Here is a 27,477-nt window from a genome sequence, read left to right as displayed (position 1 = left end):
TTCATGCTCCTAACTTTGTGGGAACAGTTTGGAGATGGCCCCTTCCTGTTCCAACATGACTGCACACCAGTGCACAAAGCAAGGTCCATAAAGGCATGGATGAGTGAGTTTGCTGTGGAGAATAGAACTCCACACCAAACATTTCATTTTATCTTATTTTATTTCACTTACATTCCATTACACATTCTTTTCTTTCTTTTTCGGCACTAAGTGTCCTGTGTTCTTTTGTGTTGTCTTTCTTGTATTTATTGTCTTTTGCACTGTCTTGTCTATGCCCTGTTTGCACCTAGCTGCACACTGTGCACTTTACGTGGCTAAGACAAACTTCTGTCCTAGCTCTGTGGGGTTGTTTTTTGTGTTGAACTCTTTGTTGTTGTATGTATGTAGCACCAGGTCCTGGAGAAACGTTGTTTCATTTCACTATGTACTGCGTCAGCTATATGTGGTTGAAGTGACAATAAAGCTTCTTGAATCTTGATAGAACACCTTTGGGATGAATTAGAGCAGAGACTGCAAGCCAGGCCTTCTCGTCCAACATCAGTGCCTGACCTCACAAATGCACTTCTAGAGGAATGGTCAAAAATTCCCATAAACACACTCCTAAACCTTGTGGAAAGCCTTCCCTGAAGAGTTGAAGCTGTTATAGCTGTAAAGGGCGAGCCAACTCCATATTAAATTCAAGTGCATGTAAAGGCAGACGTCCCAGTATTGGTCTGGAGCGCAGTCTCCGCTCTAATTCATCCCAAAGGTGTTCTATCGGTTTGAGGTCAGGACTCTGTGCAGGTCAGTCAAGTTCCTCCACACCAAACTCACTCATCCATGTCTTTATGGACCTTGCTTTGTGCGCTGGTGTGCAGTCATGTTGGAACAGGAAGGGGTCATCCCCAAAATGTTCCCACAAAGTTGAGAAAATAAAATTATCCAAAATGTCTTGGTATGCTGAAGCATTAAGAGTTCCTTTCACTGGAACTAAGGGGCCAAGCCCAGCCCCTGAAAAACAACACCTGAATTAAATGATTTGGAGGGGTGTCCCAAATCCTTTGGCAATATAGTGTATGTAGCTCATTTGTGTAACATGCGTGCTTCTTGATTGAAACACGATCACAACCATCTACATGAGATACAGGGGCATCCATGAGATTCAGAAGGTTACAGATGAGTATTTTAATATAGCACCCGTGTTTTATACATGCACAAATTACTTATTAGCTTGATAGCGTTAGCGTTTTTCGTCTCCACCGCCATCACCATCACTCGCCACTAGTCGACTGTATCTCACTCTCAGGCCTTCAGTCTGGACTGTCATACTGATACTGTTAGGCGCCATCTAGTGGTTATCTGAGAAAGTGACTCAGTTCCGACATCCACTTATTAAACAATAACAGCAGCAATATGGGGTATATATATATATATATATATATATATATATATATATATATTCTAGCAAATTATTCAAGAAATCAAATTTGTGCTTATATTTAAAGGTGTAAGAAATAAGATGAATAAGAAAAAAACAGCATTGCAGTATTAGAGATACAGTACGAATAGATAATACAAATGGAAATAAAACATTAGGCAGCATCCAAATTGGGCGCATTACCGCCACCTACTGGACTTATTGTTTTATGATAATAATGTTATACAACACATATAACACATTTTCAATGTAACATTAAGTACAGCATATGTCTACATATGTGTATACATTGTATATGCTTTATATAACATAAATACAACTAACTGATGTATTTGTATGCAATGTTTATAAAGGTGAGCGGATGTTGTCCATCCTCGCGCTTTTATTCTATCACAGCCACTAGGTTTTCAGCGGCTGCGTTATTTTTCACATCAGTATTCCCTAAAATCCCGCCTACTGGAGCAGTAAAATAGGTTCATGCTCAGAAAAAAAAGCAAATAGGAAAACCGGACTGCTTGTACACTGTTGTACATTGTACAGCGTTTCCACACTGAGGTTATACTGAATACGGGTGGGAAAACACTGCACGGGGAACAGCGCGTTTTAGGTCAAGTCACGTGACACGGGCGCCAAATTAATGCGTCAGGAGAGGAGACGTAGTGCGGCGCCTTCACCGTATCTGAACGGACTCGGAGCTGGCGATGCCTGGATTTGATTTTCCAGCTATTTTTCGTGCTTAAGCTGTGAATGGCGCCTAAACAGGACCCTAAACCTAAATTTCAAGAAGGTAAGACGCGTTGGAATGCTTCATGACCGCTGGGAAATAGCTGATGAGCTCGCTGCTGCAGCTCGCACAATGGCGCGCGCACAAACGAGTCCGGTGTACACAAAGCCGGAGAGGGAATGTCAGAGCTAGCAAAATACGATTACACCTGAAACAAGAAGTATGTATATTATGTCACAACATTGTTGTGAATCGTGGTAAAATTGCTGGAAATTGCAAAAAGCCACTGCGTTTGACTAATGCCATTTGTATGCAGGATAAATGTAGCTAGCTAGCTCGTGGAGGCTGTGCAACCCGATGGCTAGTTAGCTGTGTGTGTGCAAATGTAGGAACTAGCAATAATAATAAAGTGTATCTGTAGCCATTAACTAGTTTAACTTCATAGTATTGAAATGTTACTATGGTAGTTGCGTTGTTGTTGATTACCGATTATATCTTTGCCACTGCTTGTTTATTTTGCTCTTAAAAAAAAAAATTAGCCTAAATTCCGAGGTCCTTCCAAGGGTTCTGCGCATGCGCATTTTATTTTGCACGGCCATAAACTCGTGGTTCATTTTAATGATGGAGGCATTTCCTGATGAAGGGAGAAATATTTTCGCCTGTCACAATTCATTGCATATTCGTTCTTTTTTTGTGTTTTAGCCTTACTGCATATACGCATTTAGACCTCCATTTAGCCAGCTGTCACATGAAGATAGAGAAGTTTTCTTACCTGTTTAACTCTGATCACAACATTGCACCTTCCATCAGGTTTATCTAGATTCTCTGAATGAATCTGAATGAGCTATATATTTCCAGCAAGAAGCAGGGCTGCCATACAGTAGCACTGTTTGGATTTTTTGGCAAACATAAGCTTTGGCTTAATGACTGAGGCAGAACATAAAGTTTTTACTGTACTCTTCTCTGTGTGATTTCCTTCATATAGAAACAGATTTGAGATAAATTAAAGACTGTTGGTTAGTTCCATGGACAAGCAAGTGAAGGTAGATTTTAACCAGAGTTAGTTTTTATATAAAAGTCCATCATGTTGCATGCTTGTGAACGGTCGATAGCAATCTTATCCTTTTTTTTTCATCGTTCTGTTTTTCAGGTGAACGAGTGCTGTGTTTTCATGGGCCGCTGCTATACGAAGCTAAGGTACCTAACTCTCAGTTTAGTGAAAGATTTGTCGAAGGTGATGATGAAAAATCAGATATCTATGAAACACTATTGTATATTAGAGTATTAATTTGTGTGTAATTACACTACATTCATTTGTAAGTAATGAATGTGTACTAAAACTCTGACACTATTTGTCTCATTATTTTGCAGTGTGTAAAAATCAGTATCAAGGACAAGCAAGTCAAATACTTCATTCATTATAGTGGATGGAATAAGAAGTAAGTCTATCACAAATACATTACTACATGCTTCTCCATTTCTGTTCTTTCAGTGAAACAGCAGAGTTAGAGAAAAGTTGTTGATTTGTTGTGCGTACATTTTCTGCTTCCAGTGTAATTTTGCTAGAGCTTTATGTAAGTGAGTGAATGACCTAGCAGTCACTTGTAATGATATTTTTGCTTTATTTCTTCAGTCTATAAATGTTTTTACGAATTTGTCCTGTTCTTGTTAGCTGGGACGAATGGGTTCCTGAAAGCCGTGTACTCAAATATGTGGACAGCAATCTGCAGAAACAGAAAGAGCTTCAAAAGGCAAATCAGTGAGTTCTCTTAGTCACTGCTCAACCAATGAGGAAAAAAAAACATTGAACCCTTACCTTTGTTTCTGTCTTCTGATTTGATATTTTTCCACTTTTAATATGCAAAATGAGTTCTCATGCACTCAGTTTACAGTATGAATGAAATGTTTTATGCAATAAAAATATATTTTTTTATTTTGTCGTAAAATACATTTTAAAGCCACAATTCTGCTCATCTGTTGAAACCAAAATATGTCTATTTTCTAGAGACCATTATGTTGAGGGAAGGATGAGGGGAGTTGCACCGAACAAGAAGATAGCTGCTGTGCAGCAAAAAAATGTTGATGTGTGAGTTTGAGTTTTCTTTTTTTCTTTTTTTATGGTCTCTTAGCCCAAGTGGCATTTGTCAAATAACCAGCCACTCCATCATATAAAGTTTACTAAAATATGTTTTCCATTTTTATTTTCAGGAAAACAAAAAAGAACAAACAAAAAAGTAAGTTAAAATATTTCTTCCACCATATTAGTTCGGTGAAAAATTTGCACTTTGTGTTTAAACACTGAAGGAATTATATGTATATTATTTAACTGATTTATAACAAAGTACACTGAACATTTTTGGTTTGCATCTAGCACCAGGAGCTGGAGAAGGGACCAGCACTGGAGAACTTCCTCACCCTCCACGCAAGAAGAGGGCACGTGTTGACCCAACTGTGGAGAGTGTATGTTAATTCCTATTTTTTCTACTAGGTCACACATACACTATATTGTCAAAAGTTTTGGGATACCCGCCTTCACATGCCCATGAATTGAATATGGAGTTGGTCCGCCCTTTGCAGCTATAACAGCTTCAACTCTTCTGTGAAGGCTTTCCACAAGGTTTTGGAGTGTGTTTTTATGGGAGTTTTTGACCATTCCTCTAGAAGCTCATTTGTGAGGTCAGGCACTGATGTTGGATGAGAAGGCCTGGCTCACAGTTTTTGCTCTAATTCATCCCAAAGGTGTTAGATCAGGTTGAGGTCAGGACTCTGTGCAGGACAGTCAAGTTCCTACACACCAAACTCTCTCATCCATGTCTTTATGGACCTTGCTTTGTGCACTGGTGTGCAGTCATGTTGGAACAGGAAGGGGTCATCCCCAAACTGTTCCCACAAAGTTGGGAGCCTGAAATTGTCCAAAATGTCTTGGTATGCTGAAGCATTAAGAGTTCCTTTCAAGACAACACCTGAATTCAGTGATTTGGAAGGGTGTCCCAAAACTTTTGGCAATATAATGTACATGTACAGCATAGAAAAAACTAAAAGTACACCATCCTTCAATTATATGTTTTGATTTATCAGAGCCTAAATAACAATTGAGTGGTCCTTACTAACTTATATAAAGAAACAAGCTTGGGTGACAACATTTAAACACTAAATTAACATTAAACTGATTTCAGCATGTAGACAATTTTTCCCTAAAGGTAAACCAACTGTCCAAACCTAGGTGAGGGGGAAATAATAATCAGGAAAGTAAAAAGGGTATATTTAAAGAGTAATTAGCAGCCAAGTGTTAATAACACAAGATTAGTTAATTGAGAAGTGTAACTACCTCTATAAAAACAGAGCATTTGGTGTTCTGTAGAACTCGGGTGTGTGTCTACATCATACCAAGAACATTAGCCCTGACCTCAGATAAACAGTTTTTGTTGCTTCTTCATCCAAGAAAGGTTATAAGGCTATCTCCAAACAATTTAATATTCACCAGTCTATAGTGAGAAAGAATGTTTACAAATGGAGATCCTTCAGGTCAGTTACTAGTCTTTCCTTGAGTTGGTGTTCTAGCAAATGCAGTCCAAGGACACACTGGGAAACTTGCAGTTGTTGACAACTTTATACTAGAATATTCTTGAGACAAATGTGAGACCATCTGTCCAGCAGCTCACACTGGGCAAAAAGTACCAGCGTACCAGCAAATCAATATCTGAATGGCTAAAGATTAGAGTTACAAAGTTTAAATATTGAGTTGTACATTAGAATTGTTTTAAATTAGAATTAAGTATTTGATTACATAAAAATCTGATATGTAATTTTATATTTCTGATCAATTTTTCTACTTGAATTAGCCTTGAAATTTCTGTACAAAACAATAGAAACATCTTGGCTGGCTTGAGGAAGTATAGAGATTTGTAGAGTATGCATACCTTTTATATTCAATTAAAATTTGGCCAAACTTTCCATGTAAACTTTTTCCACTTTTGAGATAATTATAAGAAATGAAACTGGGATTTTGTCAGAATTTGGCTGTAATTTTTGGCAATCCACTAAGTAAAACTGGCTGTTTAATGGACCTCTTTTGTTGTAGGAGGAGACCTTTATCAATCGTGTGGAAGTTAAGGTGAAGATTCCTGAGGAGTTAAAGCCATGGTTGGTTGATGACTGGGACCTAATCACTAGACAAAAGCAGGTGATGTTTGAAAGCCTCCCTACCGTGTTAGTGACCATGAGAAGATATAACTGTAACATGAAGCTTTGTTGTAAACGTTCACTTCATGATTGTGACTGAGATTTTTTTTTTGATTTCTGTAGCTATTCCACTTGCCTGGAAAGAAGAATGTAGACATGATCTTGGAGGACTATGCAAATTACAAGAAATCAAGAGGAACCTCTGATAACAAGTATGCACAATTAATAAAGAGAAAGGCATAAAGTTAGTTAGCATGTAATAAGCCGTATCTTTGTCGTTCATAATAATAAGAAGCTGGACTGGCCTTTGTTCTTTTAGTTCTTCACGATATTTATGTTTCTGCTAAGTTGAATTTTTTTATGCACTATTTTGAACAGTTTGAGACAGGCAGTGTATTTTCCTTAGATTCCTGTCTTGGAAATGGTTGGAAGGGCTAGTTATTGCCTTATAATTAATGTAATTGAATATAATTATATTTAATAATATTAAAATCTGATCAATTATAATAAATTGATCATATTGAAATAGCAGCTTTTGAATCACAAATACCGGATTCAGATGGTTTTTTTTTTTGCTTGTGATGAAGTTTGTACTGATGTCTTTATTTAGGGAATACGCTGTGAACGAAGTGGTTGCTGGCATCCGCGAGTACTTCAACGTTATGTTGGGCACGCAGCTCCTTTACAAGTTTGAGAGGCCACAATACGCAGAGATCCTGGCTAACCATCCTGACACGTCAATGTCGCAGATTTACGGGGCACCACACCTGCTGAGGCTTTTTGGTAATCACTGCTAACCAAATTCTTCATTGTGATCATGCTTTGTAGAACACTTCCACTCTTATCCTTGATTTATAGTTGCTGTGATGATTATAAGAACTGAGTCCCATAAGGTCAGCCTTTATCCATGAAAAATACAACCGCTGAGGCGTCTGTGGATATATGTGAGGTTCAGCTAATGTTAGATCATTTTTCATATATGTGGGAGCCTGGAGAGGTGTGTGAGCATAAAACAAGTTTACTGTGCTCTTCCATAACAAGCATAAAAGCATTAGCTCCACTGAGATTCAATCCTCATAAACATGTAGGAAGCCACAGTTTAAGCAATGACCATAAATCAAAACTTAAAGGGAGAGGAAAGGGCATCTTGGGAGAGGGATGATGATTTTTACTTGTATATGTTTTACAGGTTAATAAATATTAACTGGATGCTTTACTTGCTGAATCTGTAACAATGTGTGAGTGAAATGTTTAGTTTGTTAGCTCAGGTAGTTTTCTTTCAAATTTAAGAAATGTTTTGATTTTTGTGTAGGTATGTGTTAAACATGATCTTATTTGTATTCCAGTGTTAGCTGCACTTGAGGTTTATCCACAATTAAATTCTAAGGTAGATTGTAGGTATAATAGTGTCTGCACTTGACTCATGTGTCTTTCAACCCTGTGCCTCTTAAATGTATGACAGTGAGGATTGGGGCCATGTTGGCATATACACCTCTGGATGAGAAGAGCCTCGCTCTGTTGCTCAGCTACCTACAAGATTTCTTAAAGTAAGTATGCATTAATACTACTGGAGCTTTTATGATGTCCTGTTTAGCTGTGTTTGCAGTGTTTTTTCTTGACTAAAAATGAGATTAACCTGCAGTACAGAGATGAATGGGACACAGGGACAGTGTAATTGAATATTGAATTAGAGGGCCGTTGGAGAATACATCACTGTGAGTGCTTTGTTACTTTAATTGGATCACAGATACTGGGTAGACTATTGAGTTGGAAAGGGATCCCCTCTGGTGCTTTAGGGAGCTTCATTTATAACTCTTGGATCTGTGTTGGCCCCCAGAGTTACAGTGAGGATGTGGCCAGAGGATTGCACAAAGCAAACAAGATTCTGATAAATCTGTGTAAAAATGAAACTTGTATGTTTTGTATGGAAATCCAGCTCAAGCCAGACGAATGGTTTAGAAACATCTGCATCTGGGTTTCATAAAAATCTGTTCAAATAATTGAAAAAAAAAACATATTTACAAATCGCTCATCAGTTAAAGTCTAAGTCATGACTAGCCAGAAAAGTAAGATTAGTCTTTGATACGTCCTGGACTTTTGGAAACACTGACACACACACTTTGTCAGGTCAAAGAACATCCATTTTTTTTCTATTTAATGCTGTGGAACAGCTACCACCAGGTGGCATATAGTTGTGTTCTATCTGTCTGTCTGTGATTCTCATTAACACAATATCTTAAGAAGGAGAAACCTTGTAGGATATATCTAGAATTTTCATTGTAACCAGAAGATGATTCCTTCCTGTTTGTGAGGCATAAAAATTAGTAACAAGGAGTAAACTTTGTTGCCATTCCTGTCAACGTGGTTGCTCTCTATCTTGAGATGACAATACTGCCATCTTTCATGTTGCCAATGAACGACAAAGTCGACTATCTTCAAGACTTTCTCATTTCTGAAAACTTTGGTTTTACCTCTAACTGTAAGTAGTGGAGACTTCTATAAATGCTACTTTCATAAACATTTCCTCACAGGAAAACTTCACCATATTAGCAATAGCACATGGGTGTTTGTGTTTGTGGCTAGTCTGCCATCTGCATTTTTGTGCAGTTTATTTGTTAGAAAAGATAACTTATTTACCCGAGTGTATTGATTTAAATCTGTAATTTGCCTTGAAGTCAAACTACTGTATTAGCTGGATAGAAAACTCGGCAGCACTGTGGTTCATAAACTATTTGCTGTAGAGTTTTAATTGTGATCCATCTATTTAATGCAGGTATTTGGTGAAGAATTCATCGTCCCTTTTCAACGCCAGTGACTACGAGGTTGCACCACCAGAGTACCACCGCAAGGCTGTGTGAGCACAAAGCCAACAACGACCTGTGGTGCTGAAATTTCATTACTGAATTTTATTTTTATTTGTTTCTTTTTAAAAAACCCCTTTCTAAAGGACACCCCTAAAATCCAGTGAAAGCCCTAGCACAGTTTGGTTGACTGGAAGGTGAATCAAGACTGCTAACAGCCCATTGTTCAGGACTGATACTAAGGCTTATTGGAATGCTGCTCACGTGCTGAAATATTTTGGTTTGAATACACTGATACTGTGTGAGAAAAGCAGAATCAAGGTAAATACTGCAGAAGTCTTTTTTTTAAATATATATAGTATGTTTATTAATAAATGGTCCTTCTCAAATATGGCTCAGTGTCATTTTTCATTAGTGTGGAGTGCTAAAATATTTGTGTCTACTAATGATTTATCCAAGAAGGTAAGCTGATGTATACACACACTTTAAACCTTTTTGAAAGTGATGCAGCATTTATTTTTTATTTTAATGTGTTTTGGCACATTTACAATTTTCCCTTGAAAATAAAAAAAAAATGGACATGCACACACATACACAATCACTTTACATTAGGAACACCAGTTATATACCAGTATTAGCAACCCTTTTACCAGTATTAGGAACACCAACTATATATAATCTGTTAATAATGTGGCAGTGGCACAGTGCTTAAAGTCATGTAGATACACATCAGGAGTTTCAGTTGCTAATAAGAGAGGTCAGAGGGGAATGACCAGACTGGTTTGAGCTGACCGGAAGAATCTGAAGAATCTGAAACTGTCCTGTCTTGTTGGCTGAGAGGAGTGGGTCACAATGTGGTCTTATGCTGTTGTAGCCCATCTGCTTCATGGTTTGTTTGTGCATACTGAGATGCTTTTCTGCACATTTTGTAAAGATAATTCGAGATGCTTTTTTCTGACCTCTCTCCTGCAAGCCATGCCATGATCAAAGTCATGATGCACTTTGTGCTGCTGCATGAATGTACTAATATATGAATGCAGTCTAATAAAGTGGACAATATATGCTACAGTGTAGAAACACCTATAAGTATATACACAGCAACAACTACAGTGTTGAAAGACCTATAAGTATACACATAGCAACTATGTATATACACTACCAGTCAAAAGTTTGGACACCATTTAATTCAATGTTTTTTGTTTAGGGATTTATTTTCTACATTCTAGAACAATACTGGAGATTTCAAAACTATGAAATAACACACATGGACTTAAGTAATCCATATGTAATGACAACAAAAACAGTCAGTTGTTATTTTAAGACACGAAGGTCAGGTGTTCTGGAATAGTTCTTGCAAGAACAGTATTGTCAAGTGCATTTGCAAAACCCATCAAGCACCATGATGAAACTGGCTCACATGAAGACCATCCCAGGAAAGCAAGACCAAAACCTACCTCTGCCGCAGAGGAGAAGTACATTTAGAGTTACCAGCCTCAGAAATCACCAATTAACAGCACCTCAGATTAGAGCCGTTATGAAGGCTTAAGCAGACATATCTCAATATCAACTGTTCAAACGACATTATTGTGTATTTAAGAGTCTTTAATTAAGGTCCCTTAATCCTTATTAATGTGTTTTAGCATAGATATGGTTTGTCAACCTGTATGTGGAAGAACTTGATTCACACTTCATTGATGAACACATTCCGAAATCTAAAATCTAGTGGAAAGCCTTCCCAAAAGAGTGGAATCTGGAATGGGATGCTCAAGAAGCATGTGAATTTGATGATCAGGTGTCTACATACTTGAGCTACACTGATCAGGCATACTGAGAGGTGAAGTGAATAACACTGATTATCTCTTCATCATGGCATCTGTTAGTGGGTGGGATATATTAGGCAGCAAGTAAACATTTTGTCCTCAAAGTTGATGTGTTAGAAGCAGGAAAAATGGGCAAGTGTAAGGATTTGAGCGAGTTTGACAAGGGCCACATTGTGATGGCTAGATGACTGGATCAGAGCATCTCCAAAACTGAAAGAAAGTTCAGAATACACAGTGCATGACGGGTCAAAGGTGTTTTGGGCAGCAAAAGGGCGACCAACACAATATTAGGCGGGTGGTCATAATGTTATGCCTGATCTCTGTATATTGGGTATACTTACCACGCAATTTTTACTCCTCTTTTTTTCTGTTTTTCTTTTCTTATTTCCTGTTACTGTTACAGCTGACAAAGACAAAGAAATTAATATACTCCAAATATTAACACCAATACTTTTTTTTCTGGTTTCATGTAGTCTGCATTTATGATTCATGGGGCTGGACATCACAACCCACCATTATCACAGTTAATGTGCAGTTACAGAATGTTAAATGCAATCTAATGCCAGGTTTTAATAAAACTGGTTTTTATGTGTAGAAAACCTTAGAAATACTACTACTAGTAGTAGTATTTCTAGTAGTAGTAGTAGTAGTAGTAGTAGTAGTAATCATCATAATAACTAAACAAAACTAACTGTACACATTTAAACAACGTTTAATAGAATGTATAGTATTTATTCTCCCTAATAGTTCGTTTTAAAATGAATAAATAATGCGGATCAGTGATCCCCCCCCCCATATAGTTAATAGGATCCCTCACTGTAAAAGGTGTGAAAACCCCTGGTCTACAGAGTTGTCCACTAAATCGAAAATATGTAATACAGGATATGACTCAGTACATGATCACACGACACCAACTCGAGATTTTGTGTGTGTGTGTGTGCGCGTGTGCGCGCGCATGTGTGTGTGTGCGTATTAGATGTGAGAAGGGAGATCATGTGAAATGTGAATACTCTGCGACCTTCGCACTGGGACTTTAACCTGCATACTGGGTTGTGTTTCTCTGCTGGTGTGTGTTGGAAACGCGCCAGTGTGAGCGCTGGAGTCTCAGAGACTGCACAGGAAAACGCGCAGCTCTGAACTTCTCTACAAGAGAACAAGTGTACTAAGTCAACTGACTGCTTTTGATAGCTAGAGTTCTGCAGCCATGAAAAGTCTGAAACAGAGACTGAAGAAACACGAAGCGTCGAACAGCGTGAGTAAGATTTATTTTTTTAACAGATTCAGTCTTATCGGGTCCTTTTTTAGCAACTGAGAGGAGTTTAGGAAATAGCTTTGGCTACTGGCTAGCCTCCTGAGGTGGGGCTTTAGTAGAAAGATTGGGTGTGGGTTCCTCAAAAGCAACGAATTGGTACATTTCATTAAAACCTCTGAGATTTACTTCTTTTATATATATATATATATATATATATATATATATATATATATATATATATATATATATATATATATATATATAAACCCTGTAGTTGCAGTGTTTGTAATCAAGGTGCATGTCAAAATCCTGTCAGATTTACGCTTGTCTGTTAAACTGTAGTAATAAATTCTGGATAAATCTCACATCTCACATGTTCAGTCTTTAGAAGATAATAAACATACACTCCTAATACAGAAACAGATCATGCTTTATGTATCTGAGTGCAGCAGGGTTTTAAATCTGCACTGCTTGAAGCGTGTCCAGATTATTACCCTAAAAACATTCCACAAATGCTTGTCCTAAATTGTTTTGCTAGGCTGATGTTATTCTGGGTATTTAGAGATTAATTCCTGTAAGAACACCACATGCCTTTTCAATCTAGTGGTTTAAAGCTATTCAGACGTAAATCCCTTTCTCATAAAATTCTACCCTAAGGATCTAAAGTCTCAGGACATGAAGTCGTGCGGACAGAATTCAAGACCGCATGTGTCCACCTAAACTATTTGCTGTTGTATCTAGCTGTCATGTTTACCTGACGTTACAGGCCACAGACTGGAACAAGTATGACGAGCGTCTCCTGAAAGCCGTGGAGATCGGTGATGTGGAAAAAGTCACCAGCACACTCAGGAAAGGTGCAATCGCCAGTAAACTGGATGCTGATGGCCGCTCTTCGTGAGTGTCACCTTTAAATAAGCTCTCCTGTCAAAGAGAAGACTGCTGATTTTGCTGATCATTACTTAAATACCTGTGCTTCTAACCTGACTGTGCAGAGCAATTTTAGCAAGGACAAGGGATTCAAGCACATTAACCATTTACGTTTGTATTTTCACTTTCTCTCTTGTCTTACTCATCTCTTGGCAACAACATCTGCTTTTATTTACAACTGCACAGACAAACAGGCTCACAGATAAACCCTTATGAGAATATAGTGATGATGAGCTTTGTTTCTGATATATCCTCTACGATGCACAATGACTGATACCTTTGAGGTTCCTGGTCGTGTCTTTTTCTGCAGCTTTCAATGCATTTGAAATGTAAGATCTGTTTTTAGCTAAAACGTTTGCATGTCTTTTTTTGGTGAGATGATTTCACACCTCTGCGTTATATCACCGGACAGAGCTTCATAGTGCTTCCTTTAACAAGTAAAGATCTATAAAACTATATCTTCATCTGCATAAACTCATAAGTCTCATCGTGATAAATAGTTGAACGAGGTTAGAATATTAATGAGGGTGCGACCATCCTAAAAACACTTCAAAAATCTTTGGAGTTTGGATGCTGTTAGATTCATAACACAAAATAATTGAGGATTCTTTGGACTTGACACTACTCCACCTCACTGTAATAAATATCTTTTTTATTTGAAAATCTGGAGAAATTGGTCCAATTTGTGCTGTTACGGAACACAACAAACAGCAAAGATTTTAGCAGATTTAATTAGTTAATATCCAGGCAGGTGATAAATTACAGAAAAAACTGGTGCTTTGGTTTTAGGGCATTTTGCTGGCATGGTTTGGGTGTCCACAGAAGATGTCCACAAAAATGTACCACAAATAAGTTTTCTGATTAATCATCTTTATCCTATGAAACATTTTTATCGTCATGGGAGTAGTCTTTTCCAGGATGACGTGTGCTCACTGAATGGTTTCATGAAGATGAAAATGATTACAATCATATGCTATGGCCTTCACAATCACCAGATTTGAACAGTTATAGGATATCTTGGACTGAAGCATTAGACAGTGCTGTCTACCATCATCAACAAAACACCAAGTGAGATAGTATCTTTTAGTAGAAAGGTGTTCTTCACTCAGGTACTGTTCCAGAGATCTGCTGAATCAGTGCAAAGGTGCATTGAAATTGTTTTATGGTGGCACCTTTTTTTAAATCTGAAAACCTTTAAACAATGTAATGTTTAGAATATTATAGAATATATAAGCTTACTTTCTTTGTTGGGAAATACATTCAGTTATAAGATCCTTATTAACCTTATTAGCTTTCCTAAGCATTTTTAGTGTTAAATCATCAACGACAAGGCAGTATTTAAATTACATTGCTAGGCTCAACCTGTTTTACAGGATACTGGCCTGAAGCTGAGATCAAATGGAATTTTTTAGGTCTTTAGGAATTAGGTTGTGTCCCTCATTATGTTTAAAGCAAACAGCAATAGCTTTTGACCACCTTTTTTTGATTACACCAACATACTTGCCTGGGTGTGGAAAATAATAATAATAATAACTGATAATAACATGAGCACCATAGTGGCACAACAGGTAGGGTTGCCTCCTCATAGCTGCAGGGTTGTCTGTTGCTTCCAACCTACCAAAGATTATTCTGGTAGGTGGAGTAGCTGCTCTAAAATTGCTAAAATGTTGTCCTGTGTTGGACTTTATGTATTGTATATTATATATAGATATTAATGTGTCATGGCCAGTGGTTCCAGGATAGGTTCCCGATTCACCTTGGCCCTTACCAGGATAAAATTCTACATAAAGATAAAGATAATTAATCACACAGCTGAAAACGCATGACTGAATGATAATACCATATTTCATCCACCCTCCCTCCACCTCCCTGCTCTCATCAAGTGAAAATGCTGAGCTAGCTCAAGCTTGTTTGGAGCTCACAATACGGATGAATACAGTTGAATAAAACTGTATTATTTCTAGCCTGATATCTTGTGCATGCTGAAATATGTTATTTCACACAAGGACATAGTATTATGATGTATGTATTACATTGTCTTTAACAAATATTAAAATATGGACTGGTCCAATCTGTAGCTTGTAGTGCCTTTTCTGTCTCCTTGTTTGTCCTCCTTTTTTTGGGCCTTGTCTTTTTCTTTTTCTCGCTGCTCTACACAATGATTAATCTTTGAAATGTTCTGAAAGAAATGCATTTTAATCCATTGCCATGAAATGCAGAATATAAGCTATAGAAAACAAATCATTCTCATTTCTTCAACACAGGCTTCACCTAGCAGCAAGCAATGGCCTTATAAATAGCCTCAATGTTTTCCTTGCCCACGGAGTCAACCTACGCTCAGCAGATGCCGCTGGTAAGAGTCATTCTTTACTCTAAATGAACCATTGTACTTGATACATGATATATTCTACTTCTGCATTGATTGTGGTGGAACTGTGATATGTGACCAAGAACATGTAGAGCATGTTTCATACAGTAACAATGTCTTATTCTGCAGGTAAAACAGCACTGCATCTTTCTTCAAGAGGTGGCCATTCTGCCTGTGTGCAGCGACTTGTGCAGGTACAAAAACTTTTGCTTTCAATCAGTAACAACTGCAGGAAGAAAGGTCTGTGAACTAGCTGCCTTGGAATGACAAGTTATGGTTGTACTGTGTTTGCAGTTTATAAAAACAGCCCTGGCAAAAGTGATCTTTTTAAAAGCCTGTTGAACAAGATCTAGTGACAGCTGTTTTGTTTTCTGTTCTTCTTGGTTGTGTACAGCCTTTGTGCTTTTCTCCTTTTGTTCTCTCACATAAAACACTTGAGCTGAAGCAAGGTTAAAGCAGGTCTTTGTACCATAGCAACACTACCTCCTCAGTGTACAGTAAACATTGAGGAATCATAAAAAAAAGCTACTTCAGGGTTAAGGAAGATAACGTTGGTGTTCCTTCCTGAGTGAAAAATGATAGCCCTGACTTAAGAAACAACTGTGGCATGACAAAAATGTTACTGTATTGCCAAAAACAGAATATGTTTATTTAATCATTGTTGGTGTCCTTAAAAATATATCAAAGTTTTTTTTTCATGTCTGTGGTATAAAAATAATAAAAGGAATGAGTGTTTAATCTGTAATGATTGATCTATTCAAGTAATATTCACCATTTGTGTTGCAGTGTAAAAGTCCTGTAGACAGCACAGATCTGCATGGGAGGACAGCTTTGCATGAAGCAGGTGAGCAGAACATCTAACATCTCTTGCATGTCTTTGTGATAAGCACTACCTCGGTTCATTGTGTTCTCCTCTTTCGTTCATTTAGTTCTATTCTTTTGTTCATTATGTTCTCGTCTTTTGTTCATGTTCCTCAAACATTATTTCTCCAAAGAACCTGGACAGAATACTAAAGACAGGAAATACTACATTACATATTTTGTTAAATGAAGTTATCCAATGAGTAATAATAAACATAAACTAATGATGTCATATTACCTCCTGAATTTGACCAAGTCCTGTATAAATCTTTACACACTCAGCAACCACTTTTTTTTAGGAACAACTTTAGTAACTTTAGTCACTACTGGGTAGTGACTATTACGGCCAGTTGAAGTTTACTGAACTCATGCTCATGGAACAGTTTGAGACGACTTCTGCTGTCACATGACACATTATCATGCTGGAAGTAGCCATTATAAGATGAGTGTATCAGAAATATTATTTCAGTGCTCCATGTACATTCAGTTGTCTTGATATCTAATGGCAAATCAAGAACCTTATTTATTAAACCAAGTGTTCAGGGAGCCACAAATGTGGAATGTGTTATATTGAGAACTGCAGATCATTCAAAATATAACAAACAGTCTAAAAGGAATTGAAAAGTGAAGATGAGCAGCACCCTGATGTGATTTCTAGATTTAATCTAAGTTACGTACCTACAAAACAGATGTAACATGGCTTCATGGATAGTGCCACATATATTTTCACTCCAGTGATTTCCTGCTAAATAATCAGTGTCTTGTGATATATTCAAAGATTTCTTTGACAGTGTAAATGACATTGCGTTCATAGTTCCTTTGTTGGGTTTATTTTAATAATTATATTTTCAATTATTCAAAGCCCTACTCAATTTCAGCATCAAAACTATTTGGCACTCAATGAGTACAATAATACTTGATGATGTTTCCATATGTAACAAATTTGCTTATGATTACTGGTCATAATAGTAGTAATAGGCCAGTAATCATAAACAATATACAATCATATAATATATACACTCAGTGATCACAATCATATAATATATACATCTCCAGGATGCCGCGCTGTCATTGCCGTGCTCTCATTGCCACGGGTTCTATTCCCAGGCAGGGTTAACTGAAGCCACTGAAGAGTTAACTCTCAGTGCCAGTCCCACGCCCGGATTAAATGGGAGGGTTATGTCAGGAAGGGCATCCAGTGTAAAACCTGTGCCAAATCGAAGCATGCGGACCAAACGATCTGCTGTGGCGACCCCAAACAGGGAGCAGCTGAGTGAAGAAGAAGAAGAACAACAACATAATATATACACTCAGCATGGGTGTCAGAATATACTCATAATATACACTTACACTCCACATGATGCTAATATTAGCTTGTTTATTCAGCTTTTGCAGGTCACACTACAATTATCAAAATGCTGTGTGGCAGTGGTGCAGCTGTCAATTCTGTTGACAAGGTAAGAACAAAACCTGTATGGTTAAGCATTTCACTAAATTCACTACCTAACTTCACTCAGCAATAATTATCCCAAGCCCTGGCCTTTCCTTAGAAAAAAAAAATCCCCTTTACTTGCACAGTGACTTTCCTTGTCCTTGAAGCTCTGTGTATATATATCCCATACTTGCCACACCTTATTATCAAACACATTGTTGTCATAACAGATGGCTGTGTGAATCTAGTTACATTTGCCCACATCCTTATAACGAAGATACACTGTAAAATTCTTATAAATTAATGTAAGGGAGAAGAAATCCACTTCTGTTTGTAGCATCTATTTTAGGTAGTTAATTGCTGCAGAAATTGCTAATTGCTTTTAAAAACAAAAAGTAAAGATGGCAATATTTATTTAGAACCTTTGCTAGTGAGAAAAATTTAGATTGATTACATTTTTTAAATGCTTGTTTCAAGCCAGAAATGTATACCAAACATTTCTGTTTCCATCAGGATGATCGCACTCCTTTGATGATAGCAGCACAGATGGGTCATAGCCGAGCTTGTCAACAACTTTTAAATTGTGGAGCTTCTGTCAATCTACGAGACAAGCAAAATAAGTATGTTATTTTTTTCACCCTTACCATTCTTATTTACATTCAAAATGATGTCTCTTCATAAGGGCCAGTGTGGCTGCAGGTTTTCATTCCACTCATGCAGGAAACACGTGTTTAATCAATTATCCACAGTCATCAAATGACTCTTTGCTGTATAATCTGATATGGCTGTACTGTACAGAGAAGCTTTAGTCTATGTAGCAGCTAATACAGAACATTTGGCACATCATGGGTTGACGTACAATGTAGGTTAAGGGTAAGAGCATTTCAGGACAGGGATCCTGTAGTAACCAACAAAAAGCCATGGGATTGGCAAGAAAGGGTTGATTATAGGTGCTTTTTTTAACGAGAGGGTATCAGGTGCTCACACAATACACGCTTTATCCTGGTTCCGAGTCACAGTGTTTTAAATTACGTCTATTTATATTTTGGGGAATAAAACCAAGTGTGTTATTGAATAGCACATGGAAGTACAATAAAAATAACAGTGGAGATGTGAGAAGGTGGGAGTAGGATTTCAAAGCAATTTCCTACACACCTCTAGAATATGGACAGCTTTACTAGGTTTAATTTTGTGGTAATAAAAATAAGAAATAAGAACAAGTATTTAAAGGAATTGTCATTGTCATCTTAAGTCTAGACCTGCATTGTCTGATATTGTGATAAATGCTCACATATCAAGATATTGAGTTAAAACCCAGACTTGCCACAACTAATCTGTGGCCAGGAGCCAATAAAGCAAAAGTGCCTGTGTTCTCTGAGTGGGAGGAGTGTCTCTCTCTCTCTCTCTCTCTCTCTCTCCTTCTTTATGTTTGGAGAAGGTTGGCTAGTGGTTGGGAATTGGCAGGTGGCCAACCTGAAGAGAAACATCAATATTTGCGGTTCCTCCATAATAGCTCTGTTTCCTGTTTGGCTAATTAAGAAAGCTTATTTAAGAATACTTGTTTGTTGAGTGACGTCATCCAACAGTACTATTGTATAGTGAGTAGAAGAAGTTTCGTTAGATTTATATTGAGAGTGAAGCAGCTGGCGCAATGTTGAAGTGTGCTTCCTAGACAATAAAAACTAAAGAACTATATATAAAACAGCATTGCAATTTTTTTTATTGATGTTAGTGTGTGTTTATATAAAACCTTTACCCTCAGAAACTGTAGTAAATAAGGGCACAGTCAGGGCATTGTTGTCTGCTGCGTGCCTAAATAAGGGAAAGGCATACAGACAACGAATAAACTTTTGTACACATTTATCTAAAAGTCATAGGGTGTGTCTCAATCAGCTCACTAGCTCCGTTGATCATGAATCACAATATCATGTACACGAGTTCAGGCACTGGTAAGAGCCCCTGCTCACTACACATCAGGACAATGATGAGTCAATTTCCGGTGACATGACTCCATACTCGTTAATCAGTAGGCAGTAATGATCTTTCAGACATTATGTGTTTGTTATTTAAAGTACATTATGAAAAATACTTGTATTGTTCTGTTACATAGCCTTGCCACATTTCTACCTATTACAACAATGATAACAAGCTACTTACATTTGTAGACGAAGTTGGCGGAGAGGTCATCTGCCATTTTTTTCGAGATGAGTGGTCTTAGTGACATTATCTCTGTATATAAAATGCTGTGTCTCTTGTGTGTGTGTGTAGGACTGCTCTCATCTTGGCTTGTGAGCACAGTTTTCGTGAAGTAGTGGAGGTCTTGCTGAAACATAAGGCAGACGTTACAACTGTGGACCTGCATGGCCATGACTTATGCCACTATGCCCGGCTTAGTGGAGACCAAGCCTTGATCATGATGATCAAACAAGCCTGGGATGCAGCCAGCAAAGGCAAGTCATCTAATGCAAACAACAGCTTAACTATAGTGAAGAAAAGTTGTACCTGGCAAGATTTGGCAAGAATAATATTGTTCTAATCCATCCCATTTCTCTTCCTCTGAAACATGGCTGTACATGTAGGACTTACAGTACATTCTTTTGTTGATTGCAGATATTGCAGAGAGATATCAGAGTTAGGTGATATATACGGACACATCATCAGAAAACCCTACTCAATTGGTCCTGAGGGACAGAATTTTTAAAGCACAACTTAATGGCCTTTGGGGTTGGTTTTCACACTGAGTGACAGTGTGTCAGTGCTTTAAGCTAAACAAAAAAAATAAAAATAAATGAATTTGACAAGAAGTGGTATTCACTCTTTATTATAGATCACCGATCCCAGTTTTTCTACTGTGCCTGCTTTCCTTAAGACTTTATGGGTGTGTGTGTTGGCACATGTATTCTGTTAGATGTTGTTGGCACTTGTCTATGAATGAGCTTAGTAAAGAAAAACGTGTGAGATGGATCAATGTTTCAGCTGTCTGGCTTTTGATTGTAGGCCCCTACTGAATACATTAAAGTAGTTTCTCTTCTGAATCAGTATTCTGATGTATTTTTCAAGTGCTGACTGCTGTGAAATTTATGACACCATAAAATAAAACCTCAGTGGAGGATATTGAGCCACAGCCACAAATTACAAGAATTGTGTTATGACCCTGGCTCTGGAACTAGCCCTCTGCATTGTTGCTCAAATTGTAAATTAAATAAAGAAAAACATCTATGAAATTATTATAGACTTGGTACTAAAACATTGAACAGTACCAGAATTATAAATATATTGTTCTTGTTTTTTTTTTGCTACAGAGGCTTCTAAGACTCCAAAATTACAGCAGCAGGTAAGGATGGAATGGAAAATCTCAAAGGGTGAATTGATATTTATGAGTCATGTTTTAAATGATTTACTGGTGTTACTAAGGCAAACTGAATATTTGACATCTTGCCACCTTCCTTTCTGATGCTTGGTTTTGCTTTGGCTCACAAGCAGAATCACAAACAGCTCTTCTCCTGGTTCTCTGCCTTATGACTGTTTATTTTACTGCAACATACACCAATCAGGCATAACATTATGAGCAGTGAGAGGTGCTGTGAATAACACTGATTATCTCCTCATCATGGCACCTGTTAGTGGGTGGGATATATTAGGCAGCAAGTGACCATTTTGTCCTCAAAGTTGATGTGTTAGAAGCAGGAAAAATGGGCAAGCGTAAGGATTTGAGCGAGTTTGACGAGGGCCAAATTGTGATGGCTAGATGACTGGATCAGAGCATCTCCAAAACTGCAGCTCTTGTGGGGTGTTCCCAGTCTGCAGTGGTCAGTATCTATCAAAAGTGGTCCAAGGAAGGAGCAGTGGTGAACCGGCGACAGTGTCATGGGTGGTCAAGGCTCATTAATGCATGTGGGGAATGAAGGAAGTTAATTCTGGTTCTGATAGAAAGGTGTCAGAATACACAGTACATGACGGGTCAGGGCTGTTTTGGCAGCAAAAGGGGGACCAACACTATATTAGGCCGGTGGTCATAATGTTATGCCTGATCAGTGTACATGTCAATCTGTTAACAATAATAATGCAGTTGAAGATGCAGCCCAGTTCTGTTCAGCTATGTGAGAATGGAAGATGTATAGTCTCCGCCATGTTAAAGTCAATAATAATCAATAAATGTTGTTTTTTTTCTGTAGAGGTCAGTGAATAATGAAACTCATGCACTTGTGAGGAAGATAAGTGTGCAGGTAAGCGTAATATTGCCCTTCATCAACACTATTCAGAAATTATCCTATAATTCTTGTCCGCTCATATCTAATATAATTCAAAGCCAGAACTGGACAGTGGGCTAGATTATTTAAAATTTTAGTGTAATAGAGTGTAGTATCTCAAAGGCTTCTGCTAAAGGCCCATCTTTAGGTGTCAGCTATCCTAACACAGTTTCACCACCACAACATACAGTGAGTACCTCACTATAGGTGAATGGTGTCTGATGGAGATTGAGCTAGGCACAGTTTTTCTCCACTGAACCCTGAGGGGTTTATTTCTGTGGCGTTTAGTTGCGAATAACCTTTCATTAACGAGTGCTATCTGAATTGCAGAACGAGTATGGCAGCCACTCAGAAAATGGTAAGAGTAGGACTTTAGAATTGTAATCAGTAGCACATGGTCAGTCTGCTGTTTTCAACTTCAATTTTTGTGTCTTCAAGGAAAAGAAAACCAAATGAGTTATCATATGGATTGTGCACAGGTACGTAGCTTCTCTTTTTGTTACTTCTACTGTGTTCACAAATTTTTATATTCATTTTGACATGAAGAACATAACTTTAAGGCGTTCCGTTTTTATACCCTCGCTACCATTATCTGTCAATTTGATTAGGATCAGGAAGCAAACTTCTGTAATGTTCTCATGTTACGCAGTCTCAGCTATGAGTATGTAATCTGAAGTTAAGCTCTTGGCTGCTCAAGGAGATCTGCTGACAGAATTTTTCAAAAGACTTACTTCTTTATCAATTCCTGAAAAAATCTGTTTTAGGTTCGACATCATGCTCCTCATTCAGCAGCTTCAGGCTCATTCAAATCAAAGGAAGTGCTGGCTGGTGAGGCTGATCTCCTTAAGAGGGAGCTGTGGGAGATGAGGCGGAGGCATAATGCTGTACAGGATGAGCTGCTCAGGTTGGACGCAGCTCTGGTCATGCGCACTCAGGACTATGAGGAGCTGAGGAGGAGCAGTGAGCGAGCATTGCAGCAGGCCCATGCTCGTGCTTGGGAGCTGGAGGAGGCACTGGCGGAAGTGCAGCGTAGAATGGTAGGGTCGGAGACCAAGGTGAGGCAAATGCAGGCACATTTGGTAGCCATGCGTGAAAACCTAGTGGAAGATCTGAGAGTGCAACTGCTTGAGGCCAAAGCAGAGCTGCATCGGGCACAAGAGGAGCTTGGCCAAAGCAGAAAGGAAGCTGAGGAGCAAAAAGAGAGGAATGACAAGCTCCTTCAGGAGATACACAAACTCACTGAGGAGTTGCTGAAGAAAGAGGACACACTGCAGGCAAGGTTAGCAGTTCAGGAGGCTCAGAGAACTGAAATGGCTTGTAAGGAAATACAAACCCCCTTGGAATGGAAGCCTTGTTCTCCAAAAACCACCATGACAGATCTTACAAGTGAGATTCTTCAGCAAGAGATGGATAAGAAGAGCTACATCAGCCTAGAGGAGCATGAGTCTGTAAGAAGCTCACTCAGTACTGCACTTCAGCAGGCACAAAGCCAGGTTCAGGAAGCACTGATGGAGCAGCAGAAAACCAGTAAGGAAAATCAGAGTCTCATTAGAGAACTACATGAGCAGAAGACAGAGCTGGACACCCTGCAGGAGGCCCTACAGGCCCGGTTTGTGCCTGTGGCTATGCTGGAGATGAAGGAGAATGAGCTAGCTCAGCTTAGGCTGACTCTTAAAGAGATGGAGAAGAGCAAGGAGAGGGAGGATGAAGGCAAGAAGGCAAGCAATGCTGAATTTCAAAAGGAGTCTCAGACTGAGCAAATATCACAGACCAATAGAGAAACACAGACTGGGGAAACTCCAGAAACCTCTACAGCTACCTCTATCAACTCTAAGGAGGAGCACCTGTTACTAAATGCTGCTGTAGGAGAAAATAAGGTTTGAGCAGATTTAAATCATGTTTCTATTTAACTATTTATTTCTGATAGCAGTATACACTCACCGTCCACTAGTTCCATTGTTTGTAACACCTGTACACCTGCTAATTTGTGCGTTTACCCAATCAGCCAATCATGTAACAGCAGCACAATGCAAAAAATCATGCAGACACTGGTGAAGAACTTCAATTAATATTAACATCAAATATTAGAAATAGGGAAAAATATGTTCACAGTGACCTTAGCCACGGCACGGTTGTTGGTGCCATTTGGGCTCGTTTGAGTATGTCTGATACTGTTGATATTCGTGGATTTTCTCTTCAACACTCTTCCGTTTACACAGAATGGGGCAAAAAAATATAATGAGTGGTAGTTCTTTGGGTGGAAATATCTTGTTGATGAGAGAGGTGAGAAAAATTGGCCAGATTTGTTTGTCAATAAAGATATAGTCCTGTAACTCCTATATTTACTCTTTACAACCATAGTGACTCAAACCAGCCAATCAGACACAGAAATCACACTTTTTCTTCAGTCTGATATGTGGTGTGTACATTAAGCTCACATCACACTGCCATTGGCTGATTGGATTGTTGATTGGACTACAGATGTTCCTATTAAAGTGGACAGTGAGTGTATATTTGTAATAGTTACTGAGCACTACCATTTTTTTTCTTACTCAAGCTGTTTTTCATTTCAGGATTCAGATATAATAGTGGAGGCAGAAGGCCAGAGGGCGGCTCAGAACAGCTCATCAGCACCCAGCAGCGCCTGTAGCCTCGTGCACTCAGACTGCACCATCCTGCAGGCACATATTAACAGCCTACAGCAGCAGCTAGAGGTCAGTCACCCCTTGCACACTGGGTAGTTTAAAAAACCTCTCTGCTGCTCTGCTCTCAGCACATACAAGCACTAATGCTACTTTGAATATGCTTGAATTTCATCCACAATATTTTATATCCACGCTGTCTGTAGTGTTTTCTAATGAATCGTCTGTTTCATGTTTCATGGATTGTTTGATCTTTCTTACACAAAATCCTACAAGCCAGATCAGTGCTTGAAATTTTCATATAGTTCATATAAACAAAATCAGTAATATTATATGAAATCTGTCTTTTAATAGGATGCAGTCTTTTAATTTTAATGCATTTAGTTACTGCATGCCAGCACAACTTTTATTTTGCTTTACAGTGATGGAAATCGTCTAGCAGTGTGTTTCAACAGTAGCTCATGTTTATCTGAGTGCCAGAAAATGGAAGCCACCTCACATCCACCTGTAAACATGAGCCTGGTGTCTAGAGAGACCCTCACTTTAGTCGATGATTCAAGACTTCCTACCGACAAGCATTTTGCCATTTTACCCAAATGCTGGGTAAAATGCTACTTAAATGCCTTCTTGCACTTAATTCCTTACACTGGATCTTAATATTTCTTAGTATCTTTTTTCCTCATATACAAAGCACCAAGTTAAGCAGTTAACATTTTTACTAAATGTCACAAGTGTTACGTCCAGGCCAAGAACACTTTCTTATTTATTTGTGACGTTCGTATTTGTATGACAGAGATTGGTGGTATTTCTGACTTTAACATGAACCCTGTAACTCTGTCCAGAAGAATCTCACAGGCTCTCCAGCTTCACAAACACTTCCTTTTCCTTTGTGTATGTGTTTCTGTGTCAAGGTCAAGCTTTCTTACCTTATCTGTGAATTTCTGCTGTAAAGATAGAGTCAACAAAGTCTGATGTCATTGCTTATGCAGAAGCTATTTAAGAAATGCTTATTGTTCTATACTTTTTTTTGCACAGAATTCAGAGACAAGCTGAATTAGTTACATAAAAATAATCAGCATAATAAATAAAGTGTACCAGGTTCCTGATTGAAAACAACAACAACAACATTTAACCAGGGCACACCACAGGCTCTAGTATATGTAATTAGAATTTATGGAATTTTGTTGACCGACTCATAATAAGAGCTAGTAGGGGAGTCTTGAGTAGGAAAATTCCCTAATGGAAGAATGCTGTAGATAAATGTAGATAAAATAGGAAAAAACATCCTTACATTCTTTCTCTCTCTCTCTCTCTCTGTTTCTCTCTCTTTCAATAGAACTCTGAAAGACATTATAGGCATGTTCTTGATATATATCGTTCACGTCTTCTCAGTGCAGCACAGGTATGAATTAAAACTTACAGTACTATACCATTTCATATGTTTTTTAATAACATCTTAACTTCCTTACTAAATATTTTATACATTAATTATAGATAATAATATAGTATATGTATTAATATATGTACTATATGCTTTAGGCCCAATAAGCTTGGAGTTGGAGAGGTTAAATGATTGACCAAAGCAGTTTTAAATATGGTTAGTGACTAATCGTTGATTTATTTTTTGTATTTGCAGGGTTACATGGATGAGGAGGCCAGATTGGCACTGCTTCAGATTGCCCAAATGAGACAGGAGTGTGTTTGTTGATCATTGCAGAGACAGAGAGAGAGAGAGAGAGAGAGAGAGAGAGAGTATTTGAAAGTGTAAGTGTATTTTTGATAAGGTTATATAGGTGACAACTACTGTACACAAGCTATTTATGCGCCTTTTATAAAATATTATGTAAATATATAAAGTAACAGTTATTTTATAGAACGTATTATATGCGCAAGTTGCTAACTTCTTTAATAAACAAACAGAAAATGATTTACATGTTGTTGCTTTCTATGGCTTCTTGAAAAAACTCTTCCATCACAGCTCTTGTCCTATTTATTAAAGATTTCCTTCTTTACATTCCTACTTCATCATAGAGCTTTGTGTTTATGAGAACTGCCCCTGCCATTGATTTTGATTCAGATGCTGATTATTGCTGCTGTACATGTTGGAGGAACAGCACTGCCCTCTTGTGGTTGCTACTGCAAACTAATTTTGGGTGAGGAAATATGGAGGATTTACTTCCACCCCCCCCCCCCCCCCAAAAAAAAAAAAAATCCTGAGGTTCTGATTTTGTACGATGTCCTTGCAGTAAAACTAACCTTCATGGACTAGTCGAATCTGTTGAGTGGACCCTGTCTGGTTCCTGAATGTGAAGTGCAACATGTGAAGTGCAACCTGAAGTGCAGTCTGGCCTCACACAACAGATTTCTACTAATATTTATTAGAATGATCTCCACTTTTTCCAAGAAAGAATATTTGCACAGTCAATAAAACCTAGCCTCTTATATATATATATATATATATATATATATATATATATATATATATATATATATATATATATATATATATATATATCCAGTATTTTTCTATATCACTTCTGAGTCATGTGCCAGTATTTTTTTCTCCACTAAGATCCTGTGATGTGAACCCTCTTACACATTCTCCAGAACCTCTCCCCATATGGCCTTCATTTAAGCAGTAACCTGAGAAATGAGTCTTGTAGCCTCATGTTCACCCCAGCACAGTCATCCATCTGCTTTCTTATTTCTACTAATAAGATTTATATTTTAAGTATAGCTCTAATCCCTGTGCTCACACTCACACCTACATTTGTGTGTTTTCCATTTCGTGGCTGAACAGA

General features: G+C 38.0%; 2 protein-coding genes across 4 annotated transcripts; both read left to right on the top strand.

The window, feature by feature from the left end:
* Positions 1-2,045: 2,045 nt before the first annotated feature.
* On the top strand, positions 2,046-9,506 carry morf4l1 (mortality factor 4 like 1). 2 transcript variants are annotated; one of them, XM_058388570.1, is made up of 13 exons: positions 2,060-2,204; positions 3,127-3,184; positions 3,292-3,338; positions 3,513-3,580; positions 3,814-3,900; positions 4,147-4,227; positions 4,350-4,375; positions 4,513-4,601; positions 6,223-6,324; positions 6,447-6,535; positions 6,934-7,106; positions 7,786-7,870; positions 9,097-9,506. In XM_058388570.1, exons 6-13 carry the CDS (start codon positions 4,169-4,171, stop codon positions 9,179-9,181), a joined length of 708 nt encoding a protein of 235 aa, XP_058244553.1. In that variant the 5' UTR covers positions 2,060-2,204; positions 3,127-3,184; positions 3,292-3,338; positions 3,513-3,580; positions 3,814-3,900; positions 4,147-4,168; the 3' UTR covers positions 9,182-9,506. The 2 variants fall into 2 exon arrangements, with proteins under 2 accessions (XP_058244552.1, XP_058244553.1); XM_058388569.1 differs by lacking the exon at positions 3,127-3,184 and having other exon boundaries at positions 2,046-2,204; positions 9,097-9,505.
* A 2,386-nt stretch (positions 9,507-11,892) lies between these two features.
* uacaa (uveal autoantigen with coiled-coil domains and ankyrin repeats a) lies at positions 11,893-26,585 on the top strand. Of its 2 annotated transcripts, XM_058388045.1 has the most exons (16): positions 11,893-12,196; positions 12,963-13,090; positions 15,388-15,476; positions 15,621-15,685; positions 16,278-16,335; positions 17,739-17,809; positions 18,298-18,404; positions 20,053-20,234; positions 21,087-21,118; positions 21,960-22,010; positions 22,365-22,392; positions 22,473-22,513; positions 22,799-23,911; positions 24,608-24,748; positions 26,013-26,078; positions 26,313-26,585. In XM_058388045.1, the coding sequence occupies exons 1-16, from the start codon at positions 12,149-12,151 to the stop codon at positions 26,382-26,384; spliced, it is 2,292 nt and encodes a 763-aa protein (XP_058244028.1). In that variant the 5' UTR covers positions 11,893-12,148; the 3' UTR covers positions 26,385-26,585. The 2 variants fall into 2 exon arrangements, with proteins under 2 accessions (XP_058244028.1, XP_058244029.1); XM_058388046.1 differs by lacking the exons at positions 26,013-26,078; positions 26,313-26,585 and adding an exon at positions 25,099-26,006.
* Positions 26,586-27,477: the final 892 nt, after the last annotated feature.

The sequence above is a fragment of the Hemibagrus wyckioides genome, linkage group LG04 (genome assembly GCF_019097595.1).
Source record: "Hemibagrus wyckioides isolate EC202008001 linkage group LG04, SWU_Hwy_1.0, whole genome shotgun sequence".
In the NCBI taxonomy this organism is placed as follows: Eukaryota; Metazoa; Chordata; class Actinopteri; order Siluriformes; family Bagridae; genus Hemibagrus; species Hemibagrus wyckioides.
This window is presented reverse-complemented; position numbering and strand designations above follow the sequence as displayed.